At 46.6% G+C, this 16,800-nt stretch overlaps 1 protein-coding gene across 4 annotated transcripts in view; it reads right to left on the reverse strand.

Annotated features, from left to right (window-relative positions):
• PPP4R1 (protein phosphatase 4 regulatory subunit 1) overlaps positions 1-16,800 on the reverse strand; it is an 803,115-nt gene that overhangs the window by 146,633 nt on the left and 639,682 nt on the right. For all 4 annotated transcript variants that reach the window (XM_085607334.1, XM_085607333.1, XM_085607331.1 and 1 more), the window contains one exon: positions 2,065-2,165. In XM_085607334.1, coding sequence (XP_085463460.1) covers positions 2,065-2,165 — 101 coding nt within the window. The remainder of the gene's footprint in view (positions 1-2,064; positions 2,166-16,800) is intronic.

Here is a 16,800-nt window from a genome sequence, read left to right on the forward strand (position 1 = left end):
AGAACCAGAGTTAAAGTTTTTAGAGGCAAATAGCGCCTAAAAGCTGAAAATGACAACCGCAGGTATCTAGTTGAGAGAAAAAGTGCCAAAGTGGAAAGGTCGACTGCGACGGATACACAATGTGGATTGGGCTTGGTCTGGGCTTACCTTTGGACTTAGAAGAAATTCTGAAGAAAAGTTCCTGAGAAAGAAAAGTCCAGTGTGGCAAGGCAGCGGACGGTGTCCAAGGAGGAGTCGTCAGGGAGCCACTGGAGTCGCTGTCAAGATTTTTACCTCAAGACTTGTCATTTTTTTGGAAGTCAAAATCTTCAGCAGGTCGAAGCCGCAGGCTGTAGCCGACGAGGACTCCACAATGTGTGATACTTTCATGAGAGGTCCTGATGAACAGGATTTGCTGCAGTGGAGAAAAAAGTAGTTGGAGCTACCACGAACCCAGGTCGATCAGTGATGCACCTTGGGCGGATCGGCGACTAGTGCAGTCCTGGTCTTCCATCAGTTCTCAGTCACAATTTGGTGAAATCTTTTCCAAGTGCCAACTTTTAGGGTTAGGCAGGATTAGCACCTTTAACTCCACAAAGAAGGGTTCAGCACCACCACTTGGGAAGTTAGGACTTACTCCAGCAGAAGCCAGGAGCATGGTCTCTGGAGCTTATGTCCCTGTAGCTCACGCAGGAGGCACGCATCCTAGCTCTTAGAGTGTCTGGTAGTCCTGGATTCATGCAGCAAGACAGGACTCAAGAAACAATGCAGTCCTCTAGGAGGCAAGGCAAGCCTCAAGCAGAGCTGTCCTCTAGGGGTCCAAGGCAGTCCTTCTGAAGTCTTCCACTGGTCAAGGAATGTACTGAAGAAGGGTTCCGAGGGTCCAATATTTATACCAGATGCCAGCCTCTGAAGTGGGGGAATCTTCTAGGCTAACGCCAAATCTGGTTCTGGAAAGTTCCTTCCTTCCCTTGCCAAGACTACGAGACATCTGGGATGACAAAAGGCTAGTGGCACGTTAATTTGCGATTGTACTGGAGGCAGTCATTTAAAGTTTAAGTGAGGCAGGGACAGCTCTGCCCACTGCCATTCTGGCAGGATGGCCCATCCTGCCCACAGCTAGCCCCCGGATGTCTCACTGTCTGGGGGCAAAACACAAAGTCCAAAAGCTAAGCTATTAACAGTCATATGACCCTGGACACTGACAGCAACAAATGATTAGGTCAAGACAACGCAAACTTTATAAAAGCGACATTTTCAGAACTCTGACTTAAATCTGACTTGACCATTAAAGAGGATTTTTATATGCAAACCATTTCCATCCAAACCTGATGTTTCTACCTGTTCCCAATCAAACGTTAGCATCTATTAAACGTAATAAGGTAAGCCAATGTTAGCCTATGGGAGAAGTATGCCTTACGCTAGTGAAAACCTAATTTAGGAGTCATTCCACTACCAGAACAAGTAAAACTAAAGAAACAAATCCTACTTTTTAAATATAATGCAAACTGTCCTATGGGCTGTTTAGGGCCTTCCTTAGCGATGACTTGTATGTATTAAAAAGGAGGGTTTAAGCAATTTCAAAGTTTCAGTAGAATGGTGGGCATCAAAGGAATTGAAGGAAAAGTAATGCCCTTAGTGACTTCAACAAAATTACCTTACTCAATAAACCTGGTTCCAGTATTCTGAACACAAAGTCTTGCCATTTTTATTTTGAAATGTTGCAGAGATCTATTGTTGGGTAGCCACGTTCTAATTTGATTAAGAATGCTGTCATCTAGAGCCGGTTTGTGACTTTCTTGGTAAATTCAGCCAGAAAACCCGCCTGTTGATTTAGAAATACTGGTAAGTGAATTGTTTTTTATATTGATATTTTGGTATTGATAGGCACTTAATACAAAAACAATCATGAGTACTTAATGTTGGCAATCACCAATTACACATTAGTGGCGAGGGGTGACCATCTTGAGAGTAAGACCTTAGGGAAAAGTAGCGAAGTATCCATTACAAATAATGTGAAAAGGCTGTGATTCAATTAAGAAAAAACCAAACACAACACTCCACTTATCAGAGGTAAATACATACTCTGCCAGTTCTGCTCGAAAGCGCCAATTCCGGCTGTTATCGGTCACTAAGAATTCTTGCAGCTGGTAAAGATATTCTCTTCTTTTGTCTAAGTGGAGGAGCTGTAAGAAGACAAACAACTAGGTCACAAAGGAAAATTTACTTATCCTGTAAGCATCTGGTCCTAGCGAATAATGCTGTATATTCACATGCTCTGCACACACTACTATCCAGAGCTGCGCATGGACGTTTGCAAGTTGTTTTTCCTTGAAAAAGTCTTTTCCTTCACAAGATGCACTGTGGCTCCTTCCTTAGTGGGCAATGCGCACAGCCACAGAGTCCATATTAGATTGTTTTTCGCACAGTGTGACCGTGTGTAAGGAGTGGCGAGTAAACGTGGCATGGTGACAATGTGTATTGGGAGGGTAATAAATTAAATCAAAAACTGGTAAGAAGAGAGATCTGAAACAGACCGGCTCCGTTGATGAGGGTGGTCGCATGTAAACCTGCAGCACTACATGCTACAAACAAACGCTTACAGCATTAATAACATTTTCTGTCCGTAGCATTTATGGCTGTAGATACACATGCTCTGCACCTACTGTAGAGCAGTACCTTCTATAAATTGTTGTTAGCAGGTGGATGGTGCAAATGTGGGGAACAAAGTTCTTAGTAATGTCTGCCCTCCCATTGCCTTTTGATGGGCCAAGATGTCCAAATAGTGCTTGGTAAATATGTGTGTAATGTTAACCAGGTTGCTGTTTTTCATATTTCAGCTACCAAAATATTGCTCAAAAAGGACAGGAATGTGCCTTTTTTTGCTGGCTGAGTGTGCTCTGGTGGGGAGGGCAGGGTTCCTTTGGCTTTGCGATAGGTCTGGATGCACTTATCTACCCACCTTGCTATGCCAGCCTTTCAAGATGGAATGCCACTTCGAGTGGTTTGACAAAGGCTACAAAGAGCTGGTCAAACTTGTTTAAGATGAGTCATAGCATTACTTCATGAGAGCCCGTTTAATATCTAGAGTGTGAAGTGTAGTCTCGACTACAGAGTCTAGTTGCAGAAAGAAGACTTGAAGTTCTATAGTCTGACTGAGGTGGGGAGGGAGTACCACCTTGGGAAGGAACTTTGAATTAGTTCTGAGAACAACCTTGTCCTTGTGAACTTGAAAGGGGAAATAACTGCAGTTTGCTGATTTGCCCGCGGGAAGCTATGGCTATAAGGAAGGCCTTCGTCCAGGAGAGGAACTGTAAAGGGCAAGAGTGCAGAATTCAAAAGGCTGGGAGGGACCATGAGTCTTGATGAGGACAATATTAAGGTTCCATGGAGCTTTGGGGTTGGAGGTTATCCTCCTGAATCATTCCATGAATGCCTTGATCACAGGGATCCTAAATGATTACCAATTCTTGCCTGTTTTCCAGGAAGGCAGCAGTTAGCTGTAGCCATGTATAGAGTTGTAGGCGCACCCTAAATCTTGCATGTGCAAGAGGTAGCAGACAATGTCCAGAACGGTGGGCTTTAGAAGGTATTAGAGATGTAGTAGTGGATGAAACCTTTCCACTTCGCGGCATAACATGCATAGTTAGTATGTCTGCAGGCATTCAGCAGTCCTGTGAGAGACTGAGATAGTCAAACTCCAAGACCTCAGGTGCAAGATCACTAGGTTGGGATGTCTCGGGTATGGGTGCCTGATTTAGTCTTGGTGGTGTGTGGGAAGGACCAGCTTTTTGTGGAGCTTCTTTTGAGGGCTGATGGACACCCCAAGAAGAGTTGAGGTCCAATACTGCCTAGCGCAAGTGGGAGCCACCAGGATGAATGAGAGTAATGTTTGCAACATCTTCCTTACCACTTATGGAATGAGTGGGCGAGGAGGAAAAACATAGGCAAATAGAACATTGCCCATGGGCGGTGAGACCCTGGAGAAGACATTTGGGTATTCAGCATTGTCGTGGGTGGCTAACAGGTCTACTGTAGGGTACCTCAGCAGCAAAAGTAGGGGAATAGTACTTGTAGGTGGAATTCCCACTCATGGACTTGGACTTGTTGATGCGACCTGCTGAGAAGGTTGGCAAAGTCACTGTCTACTCCTGGAACGTACTCTGTCAGAAGGTTATGCGGTGGCAGATGGCCCAGTGCCAGATCTGTTGCACTAGTGCTCAGACCTGGGAAGAACAAGTACTGCTTATATGGTGGTCATGTTGCCCGTCATGATAAGAAGTACTTTGCCCTAGATGTTCTGAAAGAAGGATTTGAGAGCTAAACATGGCTAGAAACTAGAGGCAATTGATATAGAGTGCCTTACGTTGGAGGATTGTGGGGTGGACCACATCCTCTGTATTTTCATGTTGTCTTGATGCACCCCTCAGCCTAGGAGGGATGAGTCCATGTTAATATTCACCTGATCAACGGGGACTTCCTGCTGGGCCTGGTCTGAAGCAGGTTGTTGCTGTTCCACCACTGCAGAAAGCAATGGACCCCCACCAACACTGGATATGCCCAGTGACCCTCTGCCAATTACCATTGCTCGAAGAGGCACTCCTGTAAGAGGCGCATGTGGAGCCTGGCTTGGTGTACTATGGTGATGTATGAGGCAATCATCCCTACAAAGCACATTAAAGTTCTGTGAGGTAGGGATAAGTCCGAAAAAGAGACAGCAACTGCTTAAATACAAAACAAAAACTTTGCCTGCAATGGCGTTTAGGAGGGACCCAGGAAGGTCTGGCCCTGAAGGGGATTAAGGAGGAACATCATAGCATTTATGATGAATCCCAATCTGCAGAGCGGGGAGATCGCAGTTTGAGTAAACCGATGTTCTGTATCAGCCAATTGTCCTGGTAAGGGAACACATGAGTGCCACCCATCCTTAGACGCACAGCTACCACCGCTAGGCACTTGGTGAATACACTTAGGGCAGTGGCGACCCCCAAGGAAAGTAGTTTGAATTGGTACTGCTAGCCACTTATCACAAAGATGAGTAGCACCAGTGGGCGGGGTGGATGAATAAGTAAAAGCAAGCATCCTTAAGGTCTAACTCTGTCATGCAGTCACCTTGCTGGGACAGTGGGATGTATTTATTGAGAGGCAAGAAGTCCAGGATTTGCCTGGAGTAGTTCTTCCTGAGAATAAGGAGGTAAAGAAGAGATGCCCTTGCCCCAGTGGTGAGGAGTCACCCTCTCTATTATGCTCTTGAGGAGGAGTACTTCACTTCCTTTTCAGAGAAGGTGTTCACCTTTGAGGGTATGTGTTTGGGGTGGTTTGTTGAGGGCATAATATGTTCTAGGCAGTAGCCATGGCTGACAACCTACTGATCTGAGGTGATGTCTTCCCAGGTGGGTAGAAGCCTTGCAGTCCCCCCCGACCCCCTCCAGGGGATGTCTGATTTGGGAGGCGTCAAGTCTGTGCTTGGAGGTGGAGGGCCCTTTACTGGGACTGTCTCTACCCATGCCCTATTGCTACTGTAGGCAGTTTATGCGTAGCCCCTCCCAGACTGTTGGTGGAGGACCACTGTTGCCTCTGATAGAAGTGTGGCTGGTAGAGGAGGCGGCCTTAGCTCCTTCTCGAGGATGATATCTCCAAAAGGAACTCCCCCCAGCAATCAATTTTGCGATGTTGGGGTCTTGATATTTTACAGCACCTCATCAACATGTGGACCAAATAAATAGCTGTTCACCATAGAATCAGAGGTTGAGAAGATGCTGTTGGACTTCCAGCTAGAACCCAGAGATGTGTAACTAGGCAGGCATAGCATCGGAGGACACTGGTGTTAAACAGGGAGCCTGTGTCTGTTGTGGCCACGATGCTGAATACAGTCTTGCCGTCGGACACCATCTCTGCAATCCTCAGGTAGATGTTAGACCAGTTCCTGCATCTTTTGCCATTGGGACCGGTTATGGCCAGAGAACAGCCCTATGGAGTTGGCTATGTGCTAGTGGGTAACTGCACCTATGGCTACCCTTACACCAGCGGTATTAAGCTTCCTGTGGCCTGATCTAAGGCACTTTTGCAGACTGTGTGGAAGAACCGGGAGTCGGTGGGTACATAACCTCCGATATAGGCAGATTACTTTTTCTCTACTCTGGGTATAATCCTTGTCGGACTCCTTGAATGTCTCAGGAGTGGATTTGCCTTGATCTTGAGCATGGACAGGAAATGCACTGTCTGCTCTGATTTGAAGCCTGTTTTCATTGGATGGGGGGGGGGAGGGGAGTCCTCTTCCTTGTGAAAGACCTGCATGTCCTCTTTGTGAAAGGTGGCCATGGACCTAGTGGCACACCATGGTGTCATCAGGGGGAGATGCCCTGATGGAGCAGTGGCTGTGGTGTGGGCTGCCCAGAGGATCACTATCATAGTTGGTCCAAGGGTCATCAGTAGGCCCTGGCTTGAAGGGAGTGTCATAAGGGTCAGCAGGGCCAAAAGGGCTGCCTGAATTGGACAAAGAGCATGAGGACCCTTCATGTGAGTCTGGCATGAGCAGATGGAATGGTGTAAGCACAGAGATTGTGGTGATGGAGTTGGTATTGGTAGAGTTGGAAGAGGCAGCCGAGATAGAGCATAAGGTTAAGGGATGGTGCCCTTGTATTTAAGTCTTTTGGGCATCAGATCAGAGGGTGACTCCTTCTCAAAGGCAAGCCTCCTATTTTGAGGCAGTGTCTCTGCAAATCAGTCATCAATAGTGCTCTCGAAGTCGATGCTGGCTTTGAAGTAGCCAGTGTTGAAGATACCCGCAACTTCGAGTGATGTCATGGCTTGTCAGTGGCTTTGCGCTGTGTAGGGCTCCACGGACAGGAGGAGGGTGGGGGCCAACACCCTTGGACAAATCCATCCTCAGGATGCAGGCCTCTGCTTGATGCGGACCGGAGCTGGTGATGGTTCTGGAGGTGGTACAGTCTTATGTGCGACGCTCAAACCCCAACTCTCTCGTGACCGGTGCTCTGCCTCAGTATAAGGCCAGGAATGGGGGCGAGTGCTGTCTACTTAAGACCCTGGACGTCACAGAGCTGTAGTTTCTTTGTGGTTTGGAAGAGGTTAGAAATCTCTTGCTGGGTCAGGGACTCTGGCACAGGGCGTCAGTCTCTAGAGGGTGTGAATGAAAAGGAAAGCGTAATAAAAGAAGAGGAGCTTATAAAGGTGGGAGTCTACGTTTTCACAGTGTAGCCCTGAAAGAAACACAGCAGACATGTTGAATTGCAGATCCTCATTGGTACATGGCTGAACCAGATGGTGGAAAAAAAATGAATAGTTGATTGTTTTCAGAGCGCTCCACTTTTGGAGTGTTCTTGTGTTTGTGTCTGCCATCCTTCAATCATTTTATCCTTTAATCCTAGATTCTACTCAAGTTCACAGCTATTCAGGTTGCTCCACTGATCACTGGGTGTCTTTAAGACACCCTACTTGAGAATGCAGAAGAATAACTAGGTACCAGCAGATATGGTAACGCTCAATTCACTCATCTGAATGAAACATAACCCTCATGGCAAAGGGCTTAATCATACAGCCCAAAATGCATTGGGGTCATGGAAAGCACGTGGCGCACACAAATCAGGATAAAAATGAATGGATAACAAGTAATATGTTGAAATAAAAGAAATTAAAACATTTATGAAGTGTTGAGAAAAAAATTATTTACCAACGGAAATAAAAAAAAAATTAAGAAGGTGCAACTTATAAAGTTCAATTGAACAGATGTATATAGTAGTGCAGAAGGTTGGGGGATGCCAAACCCAATTGGGAACGGTGCAATTAGGAAAAAAAACAATCTAACATGGAGTTTGTGCTCATAGGCACCGCCCACTAAGGGAGGAGTCACAGTTCATTTAGTGACTCAAAAGGATCCTTTGAGGAAAAACAACCTGCAAATCTCTGAGACAAACACTAAATAGCAGGAGTATGCAGAGCATATGTATCTACAGCCAGACATACTACGAACAGACTTTTTAAATAAGACTTCACTCTCATACATAAAATATGTAGACAAAGTCTTCCATATTATATTTCTGATGGGCAATTATCCCTCTGGTTATTTCACTGTGTATTACAGTTGTTAAAATCATCATATCCTTTTTTTGTATACATTACTCATTGTGCGACTTCAATCCTCAGGCTACATCGTTGTGCTTTTCTGAACAAGTTACTTACCTAAGGTAACATTTTATCTGGTAGAGACCATCTAGCCGCAGATCCTTACCTTAGAATTATCCCCAGGTGTCAGACCGGATCTGTAAAGTTCTCGTGAGCAGTACACAGTGACATGTGTGGTTTCTAATTAGGTGCCATCCCAGCTTGCTAACGTCTGCTTCTTTTCACGACTTTCCAAGCCAGGAGCACGGAGCCATGAAGAACACTGACCACTGATGTGGAAAACTAGGGCCCTGAAAGGGAAAATTCTTGTCCCTAGAAACCCGTTCACAGAGAGGGGAGAATGGGTGGGTCGGAAAGGAATCTGTGGCTAAATAGAGTCTCTACCAGATATGGCATTACCAAAGGTAAGTAACTTGTACATCTGATAGAGAATTCTAGCCGCAGGTTCCTTACTGTAGACTAGATACCCAAGCAATACCTCCCTGAAGGTGGGTCTGCAAAACTATTTTACACTAAATTCCTGCAGGACCGAAAAGGCAAAATGGCCATCCCTACGGACCGGACTGTCCAGGCAGTAGTGCTTGGTAAACATGTGCAGAGAAGCACAACGCTGCTGCCTGGCAAATGTCCAGGACTGGAACGCTAGGTGCTGATGTAGTGGTCGCAGCCTTGGCTCTGGTGGAATCAGCATGCCAGCTCTCTGGGGGTTGCTTCTTGTCCAATACGTAGCAGATTTTAATGCACAGCACGATCCATCGGGAAATGGTCCGCTTCTGCATGGCCTTTCCCTTCTTTGCTCCGAACATACCCCACAAAGAGTTGGTCGCCCACCGGAACTCGTGTGGTCAAGGTAGAATGACCATGCTCTTTTTGGGTCTGGATGGTGAAGTTGCTCCTCTTCCGTAGAATGATGTGGTAGATCCTAGAAAGTAGGCAAGGTGCTGGACTGGTCTACATGAAAAGGAGTAATGTAAATGTATGTGTCTTGTAAAGCGCACTGCTGCCCTGAGGCATCGTGCCACTGTAGACCGCTGGGGAACCCGTCCTGGCTATCCCTGTGAGATGGTCCCTCCTGGGTATCTCCAAGGTGAAACCAGGCATCCCCGGCGAATGTTGGGGGCCGTTGTGGAGATGAGGCAAGCTAATGCCCAGAGTTGCCGAGTGTGATCCCTGGTTAGAGTAGGCACCGAGGCGAGAATTATCAAGTCCGCTGGCCCTGATCCACAACCCTGCCGCGTCGGGAATTGAACCCTGGTCCCAGGCCGTCCTCTGCTTTCGGGTCTGCTGCCTCTAACCAGTGAGTGACAACTTTCCTCAGAAAGGAAGCTCTAGTGCGATGAACCAACTTATCTGGGTCTATGTTCGGGTACGGAGGCTTGGATGACAAGGCCTGAAGCTCACTGACCCTCCCGGCAGATGTTATTACCACCAGGAAGGCCATCTTGATGGTAAGGAGCCCGAGAAGGCAGCTGTGCAATGGCACGAAGGGGGGCACAGATCAGAAAAATGTGGACTAGATTAAGACCACCGAGGCATGATGAAGGGTGAAGGTAGGAACATGTGTAGCAAACCTCTCAAGTACCTATTTACAACAAGGGATTTGAAGAGGGATGGCCGATTTGGGAACCGAAGAAAGTTGAGATGGCAGAAAGATAGCCCTTTAGTGTGTACAGAGCAGAGCCCTGCTGGGGAAGAGAGGATAAAAAGAAGGACCTGAGAAAGGGGAGCAGAAGGAGGATCAATCGGATTCTCTGTACATAATGCCACAAACTTGCCAAAACAGCAGGTGTATACCGTCTTGGTAGAGGGACCCCTGGCTGCCAGGATAACATTGCAGACTTTTGGTGGAAGGTCGAAAGCTGTCAACTGTCGCCGCTCAATCTCCATGCATGAAGGCAGAGCGTTGACAGGTTTGAGTGGAGAATCCTCCCCTGCTGCAACAAAAGATCCTCCCGAAGGGGCAGCCTGATCAGAGGACCAATGGTCATGTTCAACGGCTAGGGATACTAAACTTTCCGAGCCCAGTCCGAAGCCACAAAGATGACTTGGGCCCGGTTGTTTCTGATCTTCTTGAGGACTCTGGGCAGGAGTGGTATGAGAGGAAAGGCATAAAGGAGGCCTGAGCTCCACTTGAGACGAAAAGAGTCTCCGAGCAAGAGCTGCCTTGGAAACCGCTGACATTGAGCCTTCTCATGAGGTGGCAAACTGATCTAACCAAGGCCCCACTGCTGAAAGACACCGTGCACCACCTCGGGATGGAGATACCATTAGTGATCAGCTAGGTATCTTCGGCTGAGTTTGTCCACTCTGGCGTTGAGAACTCACCAGCTGTGAAACCATCAGGGATATGCCCGGATGTTCAGAGAAGCAGGGCCTCTTGACAAAGGGTCACCATCCCGCCTCGCTTGCAGCAGTACCACATGATGGTGTTGATGTCCAAGAACACCTGCACTAGCCGTCCTTTGATGAATGGTAGAAAGGTTTTTAATGTCAGCCGAATTACCGGAGCTCTAGTAGGTTGATATGGAGTCTGGATTCTGACAGAGACCAGAGGTCTATGATCTCCACCACTCCCATATGGCCGCCTCATCCCAGCAGTGATGCATCTGTCACCACTTTCAGATCTGGTTGGGGAAGGGAGAGGGGTCTGCCGCTGACCCAATCGCAGGTCGTTAGCCACCACTGCAGATATTTTGTAGTTCCCTACGAGATGTGGAACATGCCAGAGAAATTCTCTTGATGCTTCGGCCATTGGAACTTCAGGTCCCACTGCAGAGGCTGCATATGCCAGCGGGCATGTCACAAGTAGGATGCAGAAGTCCATGAGGGCCAGGAGCCCTCCACAGAAATCCAGGAAAGGGGCTGAAACATCAGTATCCTAGCCTGAATATCCTGGATCACCGTTCTGGAGGATTGGCCCTGAAACTGCAACGTGCCCAGAACAGCTCTGATGAAAGGGAGCGCCTGAGAGGGAGTCAGGTGTGACTTTGGCATGTTGATAGCAAAGTCCAGCGACTGCAGGTGGTCTGCCGCAGTCTGGCGGTGGGAGAAGACAACCTGGGCCTTCAATATCCAGTCACTGAGATAGGGGAAGACTGGCACCCCTGATCCCCGCGGATGAGCTGCAATAACTACCATCACCTTGGTGGACACCTGAGGGGCGCTGGTAAGGCCAAAAGGAAGCACAGCAAACTGAAAGTGCTTGCTATCTACCATGAACCACAGATAAAGCCTATGGTGTCCTGCAAGTCCAAAGCTACCATCCAGTCTCTCAGGTCCAGGGTAGACAGGACATGAACATGCATGAGCATCTTGAACAACAACATTTTGAGGAAGAAATTGATAAGGCGCAGAAAGTAGCAGGAATAACAACCACAACCTACTTCTGGCATCAACACCCTCTCTATAGCTCCCTTGGCCAAAAGAGCAGTCCCAGACAGAGCAAGGAGATATGGTCCTTCATCAGCTAGTTGCAAATGGGTGGCATGGGTGGAGGAGTAGGCATGAAGGGGAGAGGTAGCCATGAAGGGGTGGGGGTAGTCACGAAGGCAAGGGAGTACCCCCTTCAGAAAATCTGATGAACCCAGCAGTCTGATGTTATAGACTTACAGTAGGGCAACTGATGATGTATCCTGCCTACCACTGAGTGCCCATGATGGTAAGAGGGCAAACTAAAGAGGTTTGGAGGCTGCCGGGGGTGACTGGCTCAACCTCTGGCTGCTCAAACCAATGGGGTCAGTGAACACTGCGTCCACGCCCGCGCAGAGGCTGGGAAGCTTGCATACCGTGGTGGCTGGGCAGGTAAAGATACAGCTGGAAACTCCTTTGGCCATGAAAGGCAGTCTGTGTTTGGCGAGGGGCCATGGAAAGACCAGAGGACCTAGCCGTATCAACACTTGGACATCCCTTGAAAAGCCAGTTGTTCTAAGCCAGGCGTGGCGCTGTAAGGCAAAGACAAAGAAACTGTTCCACCCAGCCCACATCAAATCGAGAACTTGACTGCATCTCTCCTGTCAGACATAACTTGGGAGCAGGGCCGGCTTTAGCGCTAGTGACGCCCTGTGGAACAATGTTTGCTGGTGCCCGACATGGATTTCCTCGCTACCACCCTTTAACAGTGCCCCCTCAAGTCTCCATAACCACTCTCTCTCAGATGTATTTAGTTATATAGCACCACCTATACCATTGTAGGGTGTCAGAGCACTTTACATTACACACATTACACAGAACAATCATGTGTGTGTAAATCAGTGTTTAGGAAATGTTACATAAGCTAGAAGACTATAAGGTGAGTCACATGTCATCCATACTGGTAGACAGTATAGTTTAAGAGTGCTTGGACTGGAGAAGCACAGACTCCGAATTTAAAACATAACCCCATGTTTGGGGGTTACATTTAATAATAAGGATTTTTTTTAACTAAATGAACCCTTTTTGAAGCATTGGAATAATGAAAGACGGAGGAAAAAATCATAATGCTTTAATATATACCTTGCAGTTTGCATTCAGCTCTTTGATGACAGTTAGTAGCCCACTGTTCTATGTTAGAATTTTAACATCTACGCTGCTATTAACAAAAGGATCTCTCTGACAAAAGCACTGACCTATTTAAACTATATGCACTTTGTGATCTGCAAGGTACACATTCTTTGCAGCAGGCATATTAACCCTCTGTGCTATCATAAAATGAGTTAAAACTTTCACTAGACAAAACTCTTCTCTCCAGGAAGAACATTAATCACCAGAGTTATCTTGACATTTTTATTTTTGTATGAAAATTGCAAAATGCAGCAGCAGCAGGTGCTTTTGAAACCATAACATACTTCCAAACACAGTGTCCCCTCGAAGAGTCAGCACCCAGTGCGGTAACACCGGTCGCACTGCCCTAGAGCCGGCCCTACTTGGGGGAGTAAGGCACGGGCCTCCTTCGGGACCAGGGGCAGCACCTATGCAACTCAATCTCACAGGGCATGGGAGTAACGGCCGAAAAGACACGTGATGTTCGCAGTGCCAAGCTAGTAGAGAAAACATTTTCTTTCCTAAGGTGTCCAGCACCTTTGATTCCCTATCCTGTGAGGATTCCCTATCCGGTGGAGTGGTAGAGAATGCACATGGATTTACACAGGTGGTGGCAGCTTGGACCACCAAGCTCTCCGGGGCGGGGTGTTGTGTGAGGAAATGGAGGTCTCCTGAGGTGGGGTGGTGGGGGCAGGCAATAGTCCTGTTCACAGGAGCCCCTATGCAGGGTTTGGACCAAGACCCTAACAGGATGTCCACGAGGGCTTCATTACAAGGGAGAAGTGGTTCTGAGGGGGTTGCTCTCGGCTAAAGCACCTCTGTTACGACGTTAGTCTTTACTGCCATTGAGGGTAGGCTAAGTTCCAGGACCTTGGCTGCCCTTCTCACCACCATAGCAAAAGTCCCCTCCTTCGTAGCCACGGTAGGAGGCGAAAGCATACCAGTATCTGGAGAATTAGCCAGTTTACTGGCGTCCGTCAATTCCTCACACCAGTCCATGTGGGGGTCCAGCAGCTGGTATTTTCCAGGGTCCAGCAACCCCTCCCAAAGTCCCAGCCCATAAAAATAGGTTTCGGGCTCCTTCCTGGAAGACATGGCTCCAGTCAACGCCAGAGTTGGTGTTGGACAATGTACATCTAGCTCCAAGTCGGGGATGAAAATGGGGGCGGCAGGACCGGCGTCGAGGTGGTAGCAAGGGACCCGACTAGAGCCCAGGACGAAACCACGGACAGAGAACCAGAGGGACCGAAGACACACCAGCTGTAACGTGCCACCACATAGGAGTTGCATGGCCTCATAGAACTCGCAAAATTGGGCGAGTGTCGCTGCAGTAAATTCAAGGAGGCACGGAGCCGCCAGTCCAGGCTCAACTGAGCCAGCCCTTGAATGACAACACTCCCTCATCTTGTTGTGGGACTTACCTAAGAGTCTTGGAGTGCTGTGAGGATCCTGGGCTCCACGAACTATCTCAGGACCTTCCTCTCAACCGGATTAGAGACAGTTGAGGTGTCGCACATCAGTCCATCACCAACATCTGAAGTTAAAAAAAAAAACAGCGCCACAGGGCTTGAAGCCCGCCTTATTAATGGATATCCGGCCAAACCAGTAGACCAATCTCAAAAAGACTTTGAAAAAAATCTAAAAAGCTAGTCCTAAACTAACTGGGGGTAGCTCTCTCCGGATCTGCACTGACTGCCGCTAAAAGAAAAGAACTGATGTCAGCCGGCTAGGGCGGCACCTATTGTGGCTGCACGCTGGTCACTTCAGGCGCAGACGACGCCACGTGGAGCCGAACGATGCCACCTACTGGCCTGCAGGGGTACTGCCCACGAAAAATTTCCGGATCTAGTCTGACGCTTGGGGATAATTCTAAGGTAAGGAATCTGTGCCTAGAAGTCTCTATCAGATAACACACCACAACAACCCCTTCTTACTATTGATGTTTACATATGTATATTACATTGGCCTGTACAAAATTCATCTTTCATTACTCTGACGATGCAATTAAAAAAAAATCTAAATTAAAATCAAATTAGATAAAAAATACTAAATTGCCACCTTCAATACTGTATTACATTCCTGGTGCTTCATTAATACCCCAATTTCCAGTTTCAATTTCTTGTGAATTCCAATGGGTTTTTCCCTAGTGTTTTCCAGTATTGTAAAAAAATTGTATAAATCAGTGGTTGTCCGTGTTTACTCTCTTTTGTACAGAACACACACAGGGAAGGTGTTTTCTAGGGTTTACAAATAAATGTGCTTTCCTTTCCTTCCTTCTCATCACTCATTCCGATTGTTAATTTCTTCTACATTTTTTCCTGCTCTTAATTAGCTTCCTCATACCCCTTCACTGAATTTGTTCTTTCAAGTAACCTTTCATTGTTTATTCTCAACACTCGGCCTGCCTAATTTCACAGTACTCAGATCTTTCTTTCAAGCAGCCTAGCCCCATCCCATAGCAAGGATGCGCATGAATAGAGTTGTGGTTGCACTCTATTAGGATTTGATTGTTGCAGATAATGTTAATATAAATTTAACACCTTTTTGCACATCTATTCTTCAAACTAATAGCAAAGATTTGCTGACTGAGGATTTCCTACGTAGAACATGCACACTCGAGGTAGCATTCCAGAGTAATTGCCAGTGGTTAGACTTGTTGCAAGCATTTCTCCCATCACCTTAGTGTGTTTGATGCACGCACCAAGTGGCCAAGGGTATGCCCGGATATGGGATCTGTGTTCACTGTGCCACTGGAACCAAGTTGCAAAAGACTGTCGAGCCCCAAAATCAGGGTGAAACTGGTCTTGAGTAGCTTATGTTCCTGTTCAGAGAAGATATGGCTTGGCAGCTCGGTCTGAACTGTTCCTATTGGGACAGGACCGAGACTGATTTGCATATGGCTGGGTCTAATCTAAGGTGGTCAAAAGAACAATGGGTCAGAATGCTACCACAAGTGATTGCCAGATCGAAATGACAGTTCCTCCCGGGTTTAGAGCAAGAGGACTGAGGAAGAAAAGCACTAGCAAGTTAGATTGAAATCATCAAAGCAGTTAACTAAACTTGCCAGAGGCTTGAACATCCTTCCTCTGATCTTATCTTGTGAAATCCCAGACACATACTTGTGAATACTCCTTATCAGTTGTAAGAACAGGAAAATAATGTATCACCTTCTGAAACACTCGAGCTGTTTGACCTCTGAGCATCTTGCTCACAGCTGCCGCTCTTCAGAAATCTATGAAGCTACTCCTTCCACTCTCTCATACACAACGTATGCAAATAAAGTTTATAACGGGTATCTCCAAAACAGACTAACCAATTAAACTTCAAGTTACCTCAGAACAAAAATAAATCAACATTTCATGAGGAATGCAGTCAGAAACATTTCCAATCAATTCATACTATTCAAAAGTAAAACTGCAAATTACATGACTGTCATTTTTAGCCCTCAAGTGCTCTATGCACATGGCTTGGGGTTTACCAGGCCAGAGTCTTGGCCCAGACATCTGCCTATAGAGAAAAGGATGCAAAAATTACTTGGGTAGGAAACACAACATTCCAATGTCCCAAACGCTCAAAGATAAAATCGTCCTCGTCCGTTTCACTCAATCGCAGCCGCCCCCTCACAGTCATATTAATAATCAGGTTACCTAGATAGAAAATACAGCTTTCATCAACTCAAAAATAATAGTTAATTTTCACTCCCACACCATATTGACTTGGCTGCATAGACTATAATTGCATGCCCTGGAAAACCCTTGAGAGTAGAACGTATAAATAAGATAGAGAAAAGATAGAGATTAGGACTTGGGGAAAATCGAGATTAGGACAATCAAGATTAGGACAATGGACTAATCGGATAGAATCTATCAGAAGCTAAAGGTTTAAAGGACAGTGTAAAGGGAGACACTGGGCCAAAGGTTGTATGGAAGCTAAAAAGAAAAGTTAAAGGCCTAAAAGGCAAGGCTACATAGAAAGGAAAATTGTCCTTGAAACTGAAAACGTTATACTGCTCTGTGCAAAAGAATCATAAGAGGAAAAACGGGACAAAAACGTGTTAATAAAAACATAGGAAAGCACCACTAAATGTTGCCAGAAGAGGACCATGAAAAGTTGAAAGGATAAAACATCAATCATAAAAACATGGGGAAAGTTGACAAAAAG

The sequence above is a fragment of the Triturus cristatus genome, chromosome 5_2 (assembly GCF_964204655.1).
Source record: "Triturus cristatus chromosome 5_2, aTriCri1.1, whole genome shotgun sequence".
Lineage (NCBI taxonomy): Eukaryota > Metazoa > Chordata > Amphibia > Caudata > Salamandridae > Triturus > Triturus cristatus.